The sequence below is a fragment of the Maniola hyperantus genome, chromosome 10 (assembly GCF_902806685.2).
Source record: "Maniola hyperantus chromosome 10, iAphHyp1.2, whole genome shotgun sequence".
NCBI classification, from domain to species: Eukaryota; Metazoa; Arthropoda; class Insecta; order Lepidoptera; family Nymphalidae; genus Maniola; species Maniola hyperantus.
The window spans coordinates 13674090-13693314 of NC_048545.1; the positions used below are offsets into that span (position 1 = coordinate 13674090).

The following is a 19225-nucleotide window of genomic DNA, read 5'->3' on the forward strand; positions in this document are numbered from 1 at the left end:
ACAAAATACACTTTTGTATAGTAAATATAAAAGAATTTAAATTTGAAATTTGCGCGCGCAATCGCGCATGCAAGAATCAAGCACATGCACACAAAGCAAACGAACACGACTATCAACTGCAATAATTGTCAACAACATGCAACAACAAGAAGTCCGTTGCGCAAGCGCACAACGAACTTATTGTTCAAAAAATAAAGTGTTGTTGCCTTGTTTGTTGCGCGAAAGGTCATTAATAATTGATCATCGATTGTGGCAGATGGGCGGCGACGTTGCGGCAGCGTTGCTCGCGCCCGCGTTGGCTGCGCTGCAGCGTCAACTGTAAGTAAACACAGCTTACTCCTTGCCTACTCATTTATACTGGCCATACACGATCAAGTTTACCGTCAAGTTTGCTATCGACTTGTTACGCTTCAAGTCCGCTGCAAACTTGATGGTGAACTTGATCGTGTATGGCCAGCGTTAAGTTCTTGTCAAGCTTTGAGCAAGAGAGACTTGTGGCCTAGTTGTGACAATATCAATCGATACAATTGTTAAGCAACGTTGACCTAAGTCGCTAACTGTATGGGTAATAGACTTTGGAGGCAGGCGTTGGCCTATGCCAACTTTTCGTTTCTTACTGACTCAGAGAGCACGCACAACCCCCGTTATGGTATCACATTCATTGATTCAGTGTCCCCTGTGTCTCTGAGAGCACGACAAGCCGTCGATCCCGGATATGATCACTAATATTACTAAACCTAACTGTAAAACCTAAGCGTCGAAATCTTGTTGTCTTAGTAAGTTGTATGCAGAATGATCTGGGACCCCACTGCATTATTATTCCAAGAGAACTTCTACCATCGTGTGATTAATGGAAAAGAGTCACGCGCCTTAGCAATCAGAGACAATAAGAGATTTTTCAACCCGGTTCCTCCTTCACCCTTCTATTATTGTACTACAAGGTATCGCCAAGGTCTGCACCCGTACGTAGTCGAAATTCCACGGATAAGTACGAAGAGTTTTGCATCCTCATTTCTAATCCAAACCGCTAAAATTTGGAACACCCTTCCAACGTCAGTTTTCCCTTCTAATTATAATATGGGTAACTTTAAGTCAAGAGTAAATATAGGCATCTTCTAGGCAAGCGCGCTCCCTCTTAGGCTGCATCATCACTTGCCACCATGTCTGATTGCAGCCAAGCGCTAGTCTATAAATAAATAAAAAAGTGGTATCACTACCCCTATTATAAATATAAAAGTGTGTTTGTTTGTTGGTTTGTCCTTCAATCACGTCGCAACGGAGCAACGGATCGACGTGATTTTTTGCATGGGTATAGTTTAAGACCTGGAAAGGGACATAAGCTATTTTTTATTCCGGAAAATCAAAGAGTTCCCACGGGATTTTTAAAAACCTAAATCCACGCCTACGAAGTCGCGGGCATCAGCTAGTATGACTATAAAGAAGAATCTTCAAGATGTTGCATTAAAATTGCATGACGTACTTGGTTTTAGATGGGATAAATTGCATGACGTACTTGGTTTTAGATGGGATAAAGTGCAGTCGCTCAACAATGTACCACAAGCGCAGGAGCTCTACACGGCGTCTCCGCACGATGTTAACGACAAGCGTTATACCAACGGCCAGGTGATCGCTTCTTACCAATTTACGCGAACGGCCAGTACGCTAAGACGAGATTTTACGTCTCACCAACCTTGATTCGAGTGTTTGAAACACTTCCGGGCTATAGTAAACTGGATCTTAACTGCCTTGTTTTAAAGTTTAAGTTTGTCTACACATCTACAGCCAGCGCTCCAAGCTTAAACGTTGCGAAATTAAAATCCGTGGCATTGAATTATTGATTTCAATTCAAGGACCTTTAGGTCAGTTTTACTTTGACGTTATTGTGTTTCGACTCTTGAATTGCAGCAACGTTGGTGAGACGTAAAATCTTATACTAAGCGTACAGGTGATCGCTTCTTACCAATTTCCGCAGCGTCCTACGTGAGCGATCTTGACGCGAACCTGTAGCGGCGGGCCAAGCAACAAACTGTCATACCTATTGAAGTTCGCAATAAGGTCCGCTTTGAATCGCTTATGTAAAGGTACGCTTACACGGGCAATTGAAACTCCTCAATACCAGACAATTTAGTCAATTATTACGACATGACTACATGAAGCAATTTACTGCAATACCTGAAAATTTCTGCAATGATAATGCGAAACAATTGCTTCATATTAGTTCATACGTGTTGCCGAGCGACAATTGCTGACAACTGCAAAAAATGCCCATGTAAGCGCACCATAAGTCGCCTTACTCTTCCATGTCTCCTGAATCCTGATAATAATAATAAACGTTTACAGTCAAAAACTATTATACTTTTACAGAAAACCTTGAAAGATACCATATGGAATAAAGTCAGCCGATTGAAAGCACAAGATTTGGATTTAGGAAAAGGTGCGTGTAAAATATTGTCCCCAATGTTCTAATGCCCTAAGGCGTTTTGGCGCCATATGACAAAAAATAGGCAGGCAAAAATAGCGTTAGTAATTTGTATAGTTATACGCTTGCGTATCACAAACATAGACGTTTTTTTATTTTTACTCAGATACAAGTTAGCCCTTGGCTGTAATCTCATCTGATGGTAAGTGACGATGCAGTCTAAGGTGGGAGCGGGCTAACCTGGAAGGAGTATGGCAGTTTTTATTAAACCCATACATCTTAGGTTTTTACACGGCATCGTACCGGAACGCTAAATCGCTTGGCGGCACGGCTTTGATGGTAAGGTGGTAACTAGCCAATGGCCGAGGCCTCCCACCAGACCAGACGAGAAATTTAGAAATTATAAAATTCCAAATCCCTGCCAGGAATCGAACCCGGACCTCCCACTAATAACCACAGCGCTTACCACTGCGCCAGGGAGGTCGTCAAAACGTACTTATTTGTCTTCACTTTTGGAATAAAAGAGCAACCGCCGAGTTTCTTGCTGGTTCTTCTCGGTAGGAACGGCATTCCGAACCAGTGGTAAATTAAAACTACCTGACTATTCATAAGCACTTTTAAAAAGTTTACATGAATAAAAAAACATTCTATTCTATTCTATTCTAAATAAAAATGTATGGCCTAGCTTAAGTTTATTAATCTTTGTCGCAGACATGGACCGCATAGAGGTGTATCAGTTCGAACGCGGCGCGGCGCTGCTGTGCACACGGCGCGCCGTGCACGGGTCACATGTGGAGCGTGTGGCACGACGACTGGCACAACCCGGCGCCGTGCTGCTGCGTGAACTGCTGGGCGCGATACGTGTGCTGATTGCAGCGCCATTGCACGTGGCACTGCAGCTGGTACGCTGTGTGGCGGACAGCACGCGCGACTCTGTAGGCGGCGCATCCGACGCTTTGCTCAAGCCGCTGATAGTACTGGCCTTTAATGCATTGCTGCGGCCGCCGCTGCTGCTGGCAGGCGCGACGTGCACAGCGCTGCGTGAGGCGGTACATCCCGCCGTGTTGCTGCTGGGTGATATCCTGGAGGCTGCAGCACGCCCGCTTGCCGCGTTGCGCCTCGTGCACGTGGAGCGCGGCTGTGCTTGCGCCTGCCGCACCGCACAGCGCGTCTAGCGCCGCCGCCCTGACCAATAGCGTCATGTTAATATTATTATCGCCTTGTTTTACATAAGAAATGTTAATACTTCACTTACTCGTATGTATTAAAAATAAAACCTTACATTATTATCTCCTCTTTTTTATTCATTTAGTTAGGTCATGAGTCAATATGGATTTATAAAAAATAAAAATACATAGGTATTCTTCACAATAATTATTGTAGATAGTTTGTTTGCCAAGGCTCGGTAAATAAAATATTATAACTGAGCTGAAGAAAAGTGAAACAAAACCGGTCAAGTGCGACTTGGACTCACGAACACGAATGGTTCCTCTTTTTCTGAACATACAGATACCCTAAAAACAGAAATAAGGGAATCTTCTTCCCTAACTAGCATTGCTGGAAACGGACATAACTAACTACTGTTATCCCGGTCAATCAAAGAGTTCCCATGGATTTGAAAATAACCACGCAGACCTAGTCGCGGGCATCATCTAGTTAACACGATGTAGCTAACGGAAGTGGCAAAATGTTTGCTAATGAAATAATAATATTATAAGCAAGTTACAGTCAAGTTACACAATTAGATAACTAACTCCATCTTAACTCCTGACAGTCCCCGGAATCAACTTAGCGCGTGTCCCGGAAACTTTTCCTTTGTTATAAGGACATTTTTATTCAAAGAAAAGTGCATATTGTAGGGTATTTCATTCGCTTCCTCGCGAGGAATAAATAATTTTGTAGAGTTTCAAAGTAGGTAACAGAAAATAAAATTGGTAGGTAGAGGTTAAAATCATTAGGTAACAGCTTTGAAAAATGTGACCAGTATTTTTGGAATAGAAAATGGTATGGTGTCTAAATATATAAAACGAAAAGGCGACTGACTGACTGACAGATTTATCAACGCACAGCTCAAACTACATGGACGGATCGGGCTGAAATTTGGCATGCAAATAGCTATTATGACGTAGGCATCCAATAAGAAAGGATTTCTGAAAATTCAACCCCTAAGGGGGTGAAATAGGGGTTCGTTTGTGTAGTCCACGCGGACGAAGTTGCGAGCATAAGCTAGTCTAAACATATATAAAAGGAAAATGTGACTGACTGACTGACTGATCTGTCAACGCACTGCTGAAACTATTGGACGTATCTGTCTGTCGGACAGCTTTTTACGGCTCGTCCAATCGATTTTGACGTGGTACCTTTGGGATGTAAGCTATCTCTGTAGATAGCTTGGCACAGGGACGGACATAGGCTAGGTACTTTTTGTCCCGAAAACTCATTTTTTCACGGGATTTTTATAAACGTAATCCCACGTGGATAAAGACACGGGCATCATCTAGTAAAGATCAAAAATCATAATATGACTTCATGTATCGATATAATAAAATTTTATAACTAGTATCTGGATCGGTCACAATAGTTTTTGTTTCAATAACCGACCCAGTTGCTGTGCCCGGTTTTTGATCGCAAGTTTATTACATTTTTCGGTACGAACTTTACATTTTAGTCATATTGGAGCCTTTTGTAAGGCCCTTGGAAGTTAGAAGTTAGAACACATAAAAACGATACGTGTTTCATACAAGTTTTTGTAAAGCCCGCTCTTCACACGCCCTAAAGTCAGCGCGACTAAAATTGCCTTCAAACTCACCACTTTTCGCAGTCCAGTAAGTAAATAAGTAAGTACTTAAGTAAGTTTTCATGAGTAATTCTATCTTCTTTTTGTACCTTTCTACTCCCTTTACAACCTCTCGCACTGCCAAGGGTCACTGGTAGAGATCTCTCATAGAGATAAGTGCCTGTCTGTCCAGCTTTGTTCTCTTCTTCTCTTTACTATAAATGTTTTTGGTACAAATAAATCCATACTAATATTATAAATGCGAAAGTGTGTCTGTCTGTCTGTCTGCTAGCTTTTCACGGCTCAACCGTTCAACAGATTTTGATGAACCCGGGGAAGGACATAGGCTACTTTTTACCCCGGAAAATTAAGGAGTTCCCACAGGTTTTTTAGAAACCTAAATTCACACGTACGAAGTCGCGGGCATCAGTTAGTAAAAAATAAAATAAAATAAATTCCTTTGTCGTGGGCAACAAAACCAACTATGGACGGAAAACGTCTCGAAACCCGAACACACATTAATAGACATGTAAAGATTTTTTCGTTACACAAGTGTTTTTTTAAACTAAATAGGCGTACGCTTGACTTTTATCACACCAATGTAGGTGATAATGCAGCCTAAAGATGGAGCGCGCTTACCTTGTAGGTGCTTATTCATTCTTCCTTTGAAGGTCCCAAATGATGTAATTTTATTTGGTGAAGGAAGCAGAAGATCAGTGTCCGTACCTACCCTTATAAATGCAAAAGTGTGTTTGTTTGTTGGTTTGTCCTCCAATCACGTCGCAACGGAGCGACGGTTCGACGTGATTTGCATGGGTATAGTTAAAGACTTGGAGAGTAACATAGGCTACATTTTATCCCGGAAAATTAAAGAGTTCCCCGGGGATTATAAAAGAAACTCTACTGTTTCATAGTGTTCCCGGGAAATCGTGGCGCGAGTGAAGAGCAGGCTTAAGAGAGTGGGAAAGGAAATAACCTTACGTATAATATGGAGCTCCAAGACTTTGACAAAACTTTAACGTTGTAATTTGAACAAAAATAAAACTGACTTTAATGAAAATGCTAATCAGAAGCTCTTCAAATTTGTGTTTTCAGTTCGGGACTGCTGTACCTACTTTCTTGAGAACTGGTTCAATCTAGTTTAAATATGAGTTTTACTCAGCTTGCATATTTTTTTAAATAGAGATAGCGAGCAAACGAGCAGGCGGGTCACCTGATGTTAAGTGATTACCACCGCCCATGAACATTTGCAGCACCAGAGGAACTGCCGATGCGTTGCCGGCCTTTTAGGAATTTGTTGGTCCGCCCCTTGAATAACCCCATGTTGTAATCTAGTGGGAACACCGCCGATGGGAATTGGTTCCACAGTTTACAAGTGCGTGTGTAGCTGAAGGGTTGGTGTAATGAAGAACCAGCTACATATAGTGATGTTTATTTTACACTTTACAATTGATATGTTATGTACAATACAGACGGGCTCGCGAGCTTTATATAATACAATGGTAGAAGATGTTGACGTGACGAGCGGATGATAGGGAATGTGGAATCTTGTAACGTGTGTGACCAGGAGGATTCTCCGCTGCGTTCCAAATTTGAATATTGTTGTGTGGCAGCTGCGAAGTTTTCCTAATAGCTGCCAGCCAAGTAACGGTAGAGGTTGCACCTCTACATCACCCCCCTACGGAGTGAGAAACAGAAAAAAAAAAAGAAATATTAAGTAAGGCAGGTATTATATACATAAGAATGAAGGAAAAGAACCCTAAAACTAGAACATGTATTGATAAAAATGAGAAGGCAAAGTTGCCTCAATGTTGAGTCTTCTGTAGCAGTATCTGGTAATGGTGTAATACCTCAGGTCATTGTGTACACAATGACTGGGAGGCAGTACTTAAGACCAGAGAAATAAGCAGTGGACCTGTATGCCTAAGTGACACGGAAAAAAAAAAATTACAATAAATGAAGCGTTCGGAGTGCAAAAAGGTTGATGACGGAGGAGACGCATGATGAGCAAATCTTCTTCACGTCGAACCTTGGCAAACTCGCGTCCACACAGACCTGAAGAGAGGTTCTGAGCGCGATAAACTCAGTGAACCTGGAAAAGTGAAAAGGTCGAAGGACTTACGAACGACGGACATCGTGTCTTAGGGTGCCCAGTGTACTACAGGAACATGTGTGCGGAGGCTATACAGCACTCCACAAAAGCTGCTTCACTTTGAAATAAAAGATGATCCGCAATGCACGGAGGAAGCTTTGCTGAAAACCTTACGAATTGTGGCATGGTCCGTAGGAGTTTGTTGTGAATGGAACCATGGAACGGAGAGATTAGTCCTCTTCATACGTGTAATACTGTTTCTTTATAAATTGCTGAAATTTAAATTGTTATGACAGGAAAATTTTACAAAATACAATGGCAATTATGACATGACAATATAACTAAATAAAATTGTTCTAAAAAAAGTAAAACGTCTATAAAAAATTCCCTTTTTAAAATGAGATGATGAGACGTCACTTATTGTCTATATTGTTCATGGAATGTTAATGTTCTTTTTCACTGAATTTGAAAATTACAAAAATACGTCACTCAAAAATAATTTTCACAAAACAAAATGCAATGTCACAAATATTATTATTAGAAATTGTTTTTCAGCACAGAAGAAATAATGTCCTTATAAAACCTGGATCCCTCCTCAGGGCGCCTTGGATATGTACTCACAAGGCATGCACGTATGAACCTCGCGTCGGGTCCAGGAGGTTGTGTTGTGGTCAGCGATGTAGGACAGGGTAGGTTGCGAAGCGTGCCGCGTCGAGTTAACTGGATTGCGTCCACGAGGGACACCATCTGTGGCGTCCATGTCGAGTCGCAGTCGTAACTCGTAGCTTTCGCGTTCAGAGGGTGCAGCTAATGTGGCCGCACGTCGTTGCTTGTTGCGTTGAGTTGCTTGCACGCCGGAGATGTACGGGAGCAGTGTGCTGGCTCGACCGTAGACGTAGGTACCCAATGTGGCTGATGTGTTCCTCAATGATGGGTCACCAATTATGTAGCTGAAGGGTTGGTGTAATGAAGAACCAGCTACATATAGTGATGTTTATTTTACACGTGGAAAGAAGGATCTGGCACAGCGGACGGTCGAAGTGCACCAGACACCCAGGTGGTGAGGGTGAAATTCCTTACGGTGGTGCGCGGTGCGGTTGTAGAAAAATGAGGGTGGAATGAGGTCAAAAAGCTCTTCAGAGCACTCCCCATTATAAAGGCGATAGAACACGCATAGCGAGCTAACGTCTCTGCGGCTCCAGGCTTTCCATCGAGCCGGTTAGTTTGGGATCGTCCACAAGTCGAACAGCCCGGAGCCTATAAGTGACTTTTGTCTAGACCGCAGCATAAAATAAAATAAATAAAATAAAAATCTTTTTTATTCGTATAAACTTTTACAAGTACTTACGAATAGTCGGATGCATCTACCACTGGTTCGGTATAAGTGATTTTTGTCTAGACCCTGCATTTCACTACAGTCAAATCAGATTTAAGAAAAGCAATGATGAGGGCGATGATTTTTTTCCCTATAAGTATAAGAGTTGCCCTAAAAAATTTGTTTATGATTATTAATCAACATTGACTCCCTTTTAAGTTAGAATGCCCTTTCCGTATAGCTCTGTAAATGTTTATTCATTCACAGCCGAAATTAATAAAATCAATCTATCTGTAATCTATCGATAAGTTACTAGAAACGTTGTTGTCTAACTTGTTGACAGATTACAGATATATTGAGCCTCGATAGCTCAACGCTTAAAGGAGCGGACTGAAATTCAGAAGGTCGCCAGTTCAAACTCCACCTGTTGCACTATTGCCGTACCTACTCCATGCACAAGCTTTACACTTAGTTAGAGGGTAAAGGGAAATATTAGTCAGCATAATAATCTTGGTTAATATTCTTTAAAAAAATATATAATATACTAGATGACGCCCGCGACTTCGTCCGCGTGGAATTAGTTTTTTAAAAATCCCGCGGGAACTCTTTGATTTTCCGGGCTAAAAAGTAGCCTATGTCACTCTCTAGGTCTTTATCTATATCCATGCAAAAAATCACGTCAATGCGTTGCACCGTTGCGACGTGATTGAAGGACAAACCAACAATCCAACAAACCAAAAACAAACACACTTTCGCATTTATATAAGGGTACGGATTCCTAACCTAACCCAACCTTTCGATACGTTACCATTTAGTTAAGCCAAATATACCTACTATGTAACCATCGATATAAATGACAAGATATGGTCAAGCGAACAAAATTTTTCACGGTTTTGGAACCAAATAAATCAGCGCCACCTCTTAGATACTAATGAACGACCCGTTTGAAATCCAGACGTCACTGAGGTTGCATTGGTGCCAAAGCACCACTGAGTCGGTGACATTTTGTTTGTTCAATAGCCCTGACCATACGAAGTAATATATATATAATATGTAAGTCAATGTCTGTAAATTACCCATTTTAGTTTAACATTTAGTTAGTGCGTAGTGCACTTAGGTGTACGTAATACGTCAGCTGAACCAGTAACCCTGCTTTATGAGATATATCCGACATGATATACAGCAGGATTCGGGGGGGAGAGGGTGTAATGTGCAAGTATATTATTCATGGAGTGAAAACTTCGCACATTATCCTTCGCGCCGCGTGGATAAATTAAGATAGGACCACAGAATACTTAATAGTAACTTGCAGATAGGACGATGGAGTTTTACTTTGAAAGTTATTTGACTGGATATGTCTAACGAGCGATCTCTGAATTAAAGATCTAAGCATGTTTCGGTACAACTTCTTGAAGTAAAGTAGACGCAGGTAGAGACTTGACTTGTTAGTCAGGTGATGACTAACAAGTCAATCTAACTAAGACAGGCCTAGTCCTAGTCCTAGACCTAGACCTAGGTCTACTTAATTGTTATTAATTGTTCTTTATCTGTATTATTTATATTTTTCTGTGTTCCTTATATAATTTATGTCAGCACTCAGCAACCTAAAGGCAATAAAATTTATAATTTGAAAGATAACATTAAGGCTGTGTGTGTACTTAGTTATGCATTTCACGTAGGCGACTTTATGCTTAGATATGTTTCAAGTCGTATCGGTATCTCCAAAGTCTACGGGATTTTTAAAAACCTAAATCTACTCGGATGAAGTCGCGGGCATCAGTTAGTTAAGTATATTTGAAAAGAGCGGTGATAGCCTAGTGGCTTAGACATCGGCGTCCTATTCGGAGAGTCGGGGGTTCGTTTCCGGGCACGCACCTCTAACGTTTCGAAGTTAAGTGCGTTTTAAGTAATCAGGTGAATGTAACATTAATTGCTTTATTAAAGGTGAAGGAAAACACGCGCCTGAGAGTTCTCCATAATGTACTAAAAGGTGTGTATCAATCCACATTCCAGCATGGCAGACTATGGCTTAAACCGTTCTCGTGGTTAGTAGCCTGGTGATGGGTTAGTGATGACGATGATACATGCTATGTGGCAACACTGTACGGTACTTAATTTTCAACTTTTAAGTCACTAATTATCCGGCCATGGGTTGAAGATGATATTTTAACCGGCACAGACTCGGATCATGTATGGTCTAAGATAAATTCACCCTAAGCCTACCCACGTGTGAAGTTTAAAAACAAAAAGAAAACACAGAACGGGTATGCATCCCAAGCTCGGACTTTACACAATTTAATTAACGTGACGCGGAAAAATCGCATGCAATTTTTAAGGAAATGATAAAACATACGAAACCCTAATGAAATTATGTGCAAAAACTTTCTATCCAGCCTTTAGAACCACTGCATTGCACCGCAATACGCCAGCACTCAAATTATAAACAAATTGTTTAATACCATAAATTACTGAGCGCATGCTACAAGTACGCAAAGTAGCAGAATTAGATTATACCGAGCCCATTCTAACAGCCGTCAACTCGCTGAATTGGGTTAGCGAGCGCTGGCTCGGCGGATTTTTCCCGTTTTGGGACAATATTGAGCCTACGAGGCGACAACGAGACGATTTCTGTACCCGAAGGGGATCCTGTTACTACAGGATATTACTTTATGCTAGGCCGTGCCGTGCCACGTCCGTACGTTTCTTCATATAAAATTGCAATCCGTGATTCGTCTGCGAGTCGGACGTGGCACGGGCCACGGTACGGTCTGGCGTAAATCATCCTTTAGCCTCCGCTGCCCGTCCGTCTGTCTGTTAGCGGGGTGTACATATCTCGTGAACCTTATTAGGTAGAGATTTGTGCCAGAGTGCCGCTATAACATCAATTAATAAAAACCAATATGGCAAATTTCTAATTTCAAATATCGCCATGCAAATATATAAAAAAAAATTAGATAGGTATAGATAGTTCAACTCAGTTGTGCGCGCGGCCCTATGTGTGCGTGGGCTTGTAAATATACAACTTTCATTCGTGTGGCAGTGACGCGGCAGTCGTCGTCCGAGCAAGACGTGTTCTTATCGCTTTTTCTTACAGGTACAGTCGTTTACGAAAATGTCTAGTTCTTCACGGAAAAAATGTTTAAGGAGTCGGGTAAATATTTTTAAATTTAAAATTTAGATGTAATTAATATTTATTATGATTCTTTATACGAAAAAATTTATCCTTGCTGACGTTTACGTATTATTGTTTTAGACTCGAGAAACCATTGCTAAGGTAGGTATACGAATTTCTGAAAAAAGATGCGAGAGATATATTTAAAAAAAAACGTTTAAGTCAAATTGATGAAGGGATGTGGGGTAATACTTGTCGACATGTACAAAAGAAAAAAGAAGAATACTATAGACATTTTGACATGGAGTCAAAAATCATAATTAACCTTGGTGAGAGCAGCGAATCCGAAAATTCATCATTTGATTTTTCAAGTAGCGATTCAGAATAATATTCAATAAATAAACATTAAATTATGAAATAACTGTTTTTTTTTTTTAAACCCGTATATAACCCGTAAATAACTGTATATTTGTATTTGTACCCGACTGTATCTCTTGTCACGCACACAAAGTCACTGTATATGTACAAGGTTTACCCACACATAGGGCCGCGCGCACAACTGAGTTGAACTATCTGTACATAGTGTTATATCTTGTACCAGATGGCAGTTTCACTAAAACACATACCAGAGTGAACTAGAGTGAGGAAACACTCGGTTGATCCTGAATCAACGATGTGTCAAATATTTGGGTATTTTCTACATTGAAGTTGATAAATATTATTACTTTATTATAAACTAGGATAAAAACAATGACGTAGGTACGCTGAAAAAAATATTAAAATCCAACAAAGATTTACAAAGATACAGGCATTTTAATTTTGGAGTGGGAGGGTTTTAGGACTATCCCTTTCTCGCAAAACGAAAATTTGTATGAAACCGCACGAAGCTACTATGGCCTTGGACGATTTAACCTAAGGACGCGCCTCGCATGATTATTCCCCTCTGTCAATAGAAATGGATTTTTAATCCACTGCGTTTATAAACACTGTTTGCGGAATCGATTTTGTCATTGTCAGAATCGTTTTCGATGTGTGACGACGTCTTACACGCTGGGTGAAAAATGCCTGTTTGTGCCGTTAGTGAGTGCAAGAACAAATCAAACATCAAATTTACAAAAAGATGGAATTTCATTTCATAAGTAAGTATTTTTGGTGTAATAAACGCTTTCTATAAATTAAATTACATAAATTATTATAATAAAATAACAATCGAGAACTTTACCGATTCAGTAATTGAGTACGTAATAATTCGGTAGAAACGAGTCATACTCCTCACGAGACTATATTTTGTTTTTTCTAAACAATTGCAACCCTCGATAAATACAAATTAGGTTAAAATTTGAATACGCGTGAACAGCATGAAATTACGTAGTAGTACGATAGTGATTGCGGTTCGATTATCGATATCGATGTAAACATTTTCTTTATTATTAACGACTAAATTACCGTCTTCAAGTCAAGTAAAGAATAGTTATTATTAATTACCACAATTTTTTCGCTACCTATACTTGTAATAAAACTGGTCGATTTCTGTGATAATAATATAAGTGTGTGTGTGTGTGTGTGTGTTATATAATAATATAAGTCATTAATAAGCACATTTTCACTATCGAAATTTTAAATGAAAATTTCGTTATATAAAAAAATACAAAAGATTAAAAATGATATAAAATAAGTAAAAAAGTATGTGCATATTTTTTAAATAAATATTTTTCTTATTTTTACGTTGCATTATTAGTTTTTGGGATAATTACCTATTAAGTGAGGTGAATGTATGCAAGAATACGCTACGCTTACCAAACACTGGTTTTAAGTAATTAAATACGAGTAATAAATTCTTACTTCTACTTTTGTTTCTGAAAAACTATCGATATATTTTAAAATATCGATACGGTAGCATCGCAAATCAATTTGACTGTCTTACACTCGTAATGTCTTTGTATGTTGATGTATATAACTTATTAGTGTGCGTAAAATGTAGTAGTGTTGAAGATTTAGATATGTGTGTGTTAATAATGACACAAACCTTTGTTGAGTGAGTGTGTCAAGTTGTCTATGTAGTGTTTCCTCGTCCCGCACCAAAAGTGACAGAAATTTTTATTCGTAATATTAGGCGCGTTACAAGTCCATAGGTTAAATCGTCCAAGACTATGGCATTAGTAAGGTGTGACGTCAAAATGCTATATCGCTATCTATGTCTAATCAGAAATATTTAAATGGTTATAACTTTTTTGTTATTCGATCGATTTAATTAGTTTTTTCAGTTTAGTTCCCACGGGATTTTTCAAACCTAAATCCAGGCGTAGGTACAAAATCGCGGGCATCAGCTAGTGTACCAATATGTGACGCCTGCCAGTGACGTCAGTCTCGACGTTTTGTTAGAAGTTCTATATTTCTCGTGGAATGTGCCCATACCTCTGATCGGTTTTTACTTTCTACATGTCGTTTACATTTTAACAAGATCGTAGTCGTATCGTTATAAAGGATGCATCAGTGATTATTTTCGCGCGCCTGTCGCATTACACCCTTCTATCTTGATTTACTTTAAACGTGGCGCACGCACGCTACACGTTTTCAATTAAACCCTTTCTATATAAAAAGGTTTTTTTTCTGAATCTGCCGAAGTAACAATTTGTGTGACAAATTGATTATTTCAAAATAATTATGTTTATATCGTTAGGTATTTTTTGGCTCTTTCATATAATAATTTTTCTTTCTCTCAATAATTGCTGTTGCAACCACTCAATCAAAATGGCGACCTAAACACAAAAAGCATTTAGACCAAATAGATTATGCTAATATTAGTATCGAGTATAATATAATACTAGTATCGAGTATGGATTAGTATGGATGAGTACCACTCATGATAGTTTAAACGCTAAAATACTTAATTTCAGTTCAAAAAAGTCGCGGAATACGTAAGTCATAATGTAGGTCATGATATCGGGCAATTATATGAAAAGTTTCGGAGAATCCCGCCAGTCCCGGGTATAAAAACGATACGTGATCCCGGGAACTCGCGCGGAGCTCACACAATGGTGAAAAGTTTTATAGATTGCACTCGATTAAAGTGTATTACTTTCGCCTGTTTATTTTCTTTTTTTATGTATATTTTTTATTTGATATCGGCTCTGGCAGTTAATGATCGGGCCTGATGGATAGTGAGTCTTTAAAATTGGAATAAGATGATTCAAACTAAACCGATAGAAATACTCAACTTTAGATAAAGTTAAGAATTTCTATCAGTTGATGATGATGATGACTGGATCCACCAGCAGTAAATGTTGATTCTGCAAAACACTGTTATTAATAAAGTCAACACCACCATTTATTTTGGTTCAATACTTTTTCAGTCAGTTAAAGTGAAAGCATAGCTAGATTAAAATTGTAATAAAGATACATAGCAATAGCATTTTCAATATAGCATAATGACATATGTATTTAATGTGACGTTGCCACACCCAGTTCGCATGAAAATTGTTTTATTTTTGCAACAGTTAAAGTTAGAAGCGTAAAGCGATTGTACCGAGGGATTTTACGTAATTGTACGTTGAAATCAGTGATGTGTACCTAGTATAACTCTATGGTTGAAATAGTACGTTACGTTTATTGAAAAAAAACCATCGATATAAATGACAAGATATGCCCAAGCGAACAAAATTTTTCACGATTTTGGAACAAAATAAATCAGCGCCAATGAACGACCCGTTTGAAATCCAGACGTCACTCAGGTTGCATTGGTGCTAAATAAACATTTTAGGACCAATGAGTCGGTGCTATTTAGCTTGTTCAATGGCCCTGTCTTTACGAAGGAAGTAATTACAGTAAGTATTTTAACAGTTTTTGCATTTTTAAATCCACTGTTTGTTAGTTATTACTAAATACGCTTAAGTCGCACACTTGGACGGAATGTTGAAATTATAGCGTTTATCTAATTAAAAACATAAATTAGCGGGTAGCCACAAAATATTTTGAATTCGAAATTTTTAGCTACTTCACTTAGGTACTTATAAAGGAAAGCGCTGAAAGCGCCTATCATTTCTCGGAATGAGCTTTTCTATCATGACTAGTTGATTGTTCTTTAGAAAGCTTTTTTTAGGGTTCTGTTGTTAAACAAGGAACCCTTACAGTTTCTTCCAGTCCATCTGTGTCACAGCCATTTTGAAAATAATCTCTTTAAATAAGTGTTGTCAAGCAAACCCCAAGCATTGCACTATTGCTAGCACAAGCTTTACGCTCAGTTGGAAGAGAAAGAGGAATCTTAGTTATAAATATTTTTAGGTGCCGTTGACTTCATCTAAAAAAAACATCAACACGAGTAGGTAATCATTAAAGTGTCCCGAATATATCAACATCGTAATTGTAACCTACTGGGACGGTTACCACATTCGATTACGCCCCACCCGGTTTTAATTACTCGATTCGTCCATTGCTAAGTACTGTATCGGTCGAGTCCTGGACAGTGGACTGACGCTTCTATAATGGGTAAGTTTGTACCTATAATTTCATATGATTAAACCGTATACTTACTAAGCTACGGAACCTTGCCTTATGCTTGTTACGATATACACTTGGCCTGTTATTTTTTATGGAATATATGCGATGTCAATCGAAACAGTTTTTGACCAATTTCCAAAAACGTAGAGGTTCTTAGTTCACTCCGTGTTTATTGGTATATTTTTTTACTCAAGTTTAACAATCCATCCAGTAATCCGTGTCCCGAATAGGTACATCAACATCGTAATTGTAACCTACTAGGACGGTTACCACGTCATTCGATTAAGCCCCACTCGATTTTGACCATTGCCAAGTACAGTACCTATCGGTCGAGTCCCGGACAGTGAACTGACGCTCCTATTATGGGTAAGTACAATTCCATATGGTTACACCGTCGAATTAAGCACTTTAAATTAAAATGTACAATTTTCTTTTTTATCTGAATTCATAGAGTTTTACATTTCGAATACATACCTGGAATGCCTGCAGGTAAGTGCATGTGATTCATTTCCACGTATTTTAATTGTATTAAGTTTATTTTTCATAATAATACTCTGTGAACCAACATCAACAACGCTTACGACAAGAAACAGAATACAAAAAAAATCAAGAAATTCCATATTATGCGCAAATTTTCAAATCAGTATTTTTCGGTTGTGTTAAACATTCTCGTACAATACGTGGCCGAAAGAAATGTATATCGGCCTTTAGAATGATATTTCGGCTTTGTAGAGCGTTGTCTCTGTCACTCATACCTATATGACGTTTTCAATCGACTCAGTGCGCGAGTCTGACTCGCACTTGGCCGGTTTTTCATTATTATAACTTCCGTGTCCCATATAGCTTGCTAAAAATAATAATAAGTAGATACTACTAAAAGAAAAGAAAATAATTGGGTATTTTTAGATAAGTTAGTTAAAATATCCTCTCATATTTAACTTGCGCGCGGATATAGATCACAACGCGTAGAGGCTTATCGAGAGTTTTAGTCTTTAAACTAACCTAACTGAAATATTAACTTGATTAGGGAACAAATGCTATTGCAACCACTTGATTGAAATAGCGACCTAAACACAAAAAGTATTTAATAGTCGTCAAGTCTCGAGTCAAAGCGAGATTGCCTTAAAAACCGACCAACACCCGCATTTATACAAATCGATTCAAAATGGCTGCCCCGCTACAAATCGCGTCACATCGGACGAGTCAAATAATGTCCAATTCATTAAACTAACTTCAAAAAATAAATTGATAATCTTGATCATTATTTTGAAATCAAACCAATTCTTTAAAATAAGCTAAAAATCACTAGTAATTTAATCAGTGTTGCTGAGACTACATACATACAAGTATAGTGCGTAAAAATGACTTCTCACGCGCCATTTTAACTACATGTGTCAAATTTCATATCAAAAGTACGATTTTAGTCCTTATTTTAAAGGTGAATACTTTTGACATGACAGTTGACCCATAGAGTTAAAATGCCGCGTGAGAAGTCATTTTGTACGGACTATACTCGTAGATATAATATTATAATAAGTCACGAGTCACGACAGCAACTACAACTCAATTATAAAAGTGAGCCAAAAAGTTTTTTTTAATTTACATAAAGTCATACGGATATGGCGGTATAATCAACAGAATTGGACGGCAAAGTAATTTGGTTGCATGATACGCGCTTATGAATGGCGTTTCATGTGATTTTCGTATGAAAATAAATCTAGCAATGCCACCAACGGGTGCGGTTGAGGTGTGTAATCACGGTATGTTATGATATAATGCTTGGGCTACATTGTTTTATGAAAAAAACCAGCTAAGTACGAGTCCGTACCGGGTAACTTAGTAGGGTACCGTAATCGTTTTTTTTTATGTTATGCATAATAAAAATAAATAAAAATCTGTTTTAGAATATTATACAGGAAAAGCCCTTTCATATGATACCCCTCAATTGGTACTTACCTACTTTGAAAATTGAAAATACTAAATTATTTGTTCATTAACACATTTTAATTTTTCGGATTTATTCCTTTACTTGTGCTTTACGACCTATCTGCCCATGATTCGAGGTTTACGAGAAGTACCCTATAGATTTTCGTAATAGACGGACAGACGGACAGACAAACAGACAGACAGACAAACAACGAAATTATCCTATAAGGGTTCCGTTTTTCCTTTTGAGGTGCGGAACCCTAAAAATGTGACTTGGCTAATTCTTTACTCTATTCACAGAAAGAAGTTAGTAAATAGCGCTCTTTATGTTAGGCAATTCCATACAAAAGTCAGAGCAAAAAATCTCAGTGGGCGTTAACCATTTTGAGTTCGAAATTCATTCAATTCGGAAACATATTATAATAGTTTCGTTTATGATTGGTTGATGACTCAAAATGGTTGACGTCCACTGAGTTTTTGTTTCTGTCATGTCATGTCACCCACTAAAACCCAGCGGCGCTCCTGCGCAATGCCTTGCGACTGGGTCACGGGAACACCGAAGCGATCAATCGCGACCCAGCCAGCGACGTCCGTCGAGGCGGACCCTCCACCGGGGACCCACTCACGAGGTCCACCACCGCACGACTGAGGCGCACCAACGACGTACACCCTTCTGTTCTTCCACTGACGTCAGTCAGTCAGTCTTAACCTTTTCGTTTTATATATTTATATACTGGCTCTTATGTGACCCAACCTTTCCCACACGCATGTTGTTGTTTATAAACTACTGGTTATTATTTCGCAGCCCTTTATTTAATGAATGCAGAGAAGATTACGCGTGAAGCTAAATCGTGTCCTACGGCGCGTCGCTACTAGAGCATTTGACACTCCCCCTATCAACCGCTCCCACTCATTTCGTATTTAATATTATGATTTTTAGGGTTCCGTACCTCAAAAGGAAAAACGGAACCCTTATAGGATCACTTTGTTGTCTGTCTGTCTGTCTGTCTGGTAGGTCTGTCAAGAAACCTACAGAGTACTTCCTGTTGACCTAGAAGCATGAAATTTGGCAGTTAGGTAGATCTTAT

At 39.0% G+C, this 19225-nt stretch overlaps 1 protein-coding gene across 1 annotated transcript; it reads left to right on the forward strand.

The window, feature by feature from the left end:
* Nucleotides 1-2322: 2322 nt before the first annotated feature.
* LOC138402929 (uncharacterized) lies at nucleotides 2323-3594 on the forward strand. Its single transcript, XM_069501474.1, has 2 exons — nucleotides 2323-2434; nucleotides 3131-3594. The coding sequence occupies exon 2, from the start codon at nucleotides 3133-3135 to the stop codon at nucleotides 3592-3594; it is 462 nt and encodes a 153-aa protein (XP_069357575.1). The 5' UTR covers nucleotides 2323-2434; nucleotides 3131-3132.
* Nucleotides 3595-19225: the final 15631 nt, after the last annotated feature.

What these genes read in the sequence shown, in the direction of transcription:
- LOC138402929 (XM_069501474.1), top strand. Translation starts at nt 3,133, where the DNA reads ATGGACCGCATAGAGGTGTATCAGTTCGAACGCGGCGCGGCGCTGCTG.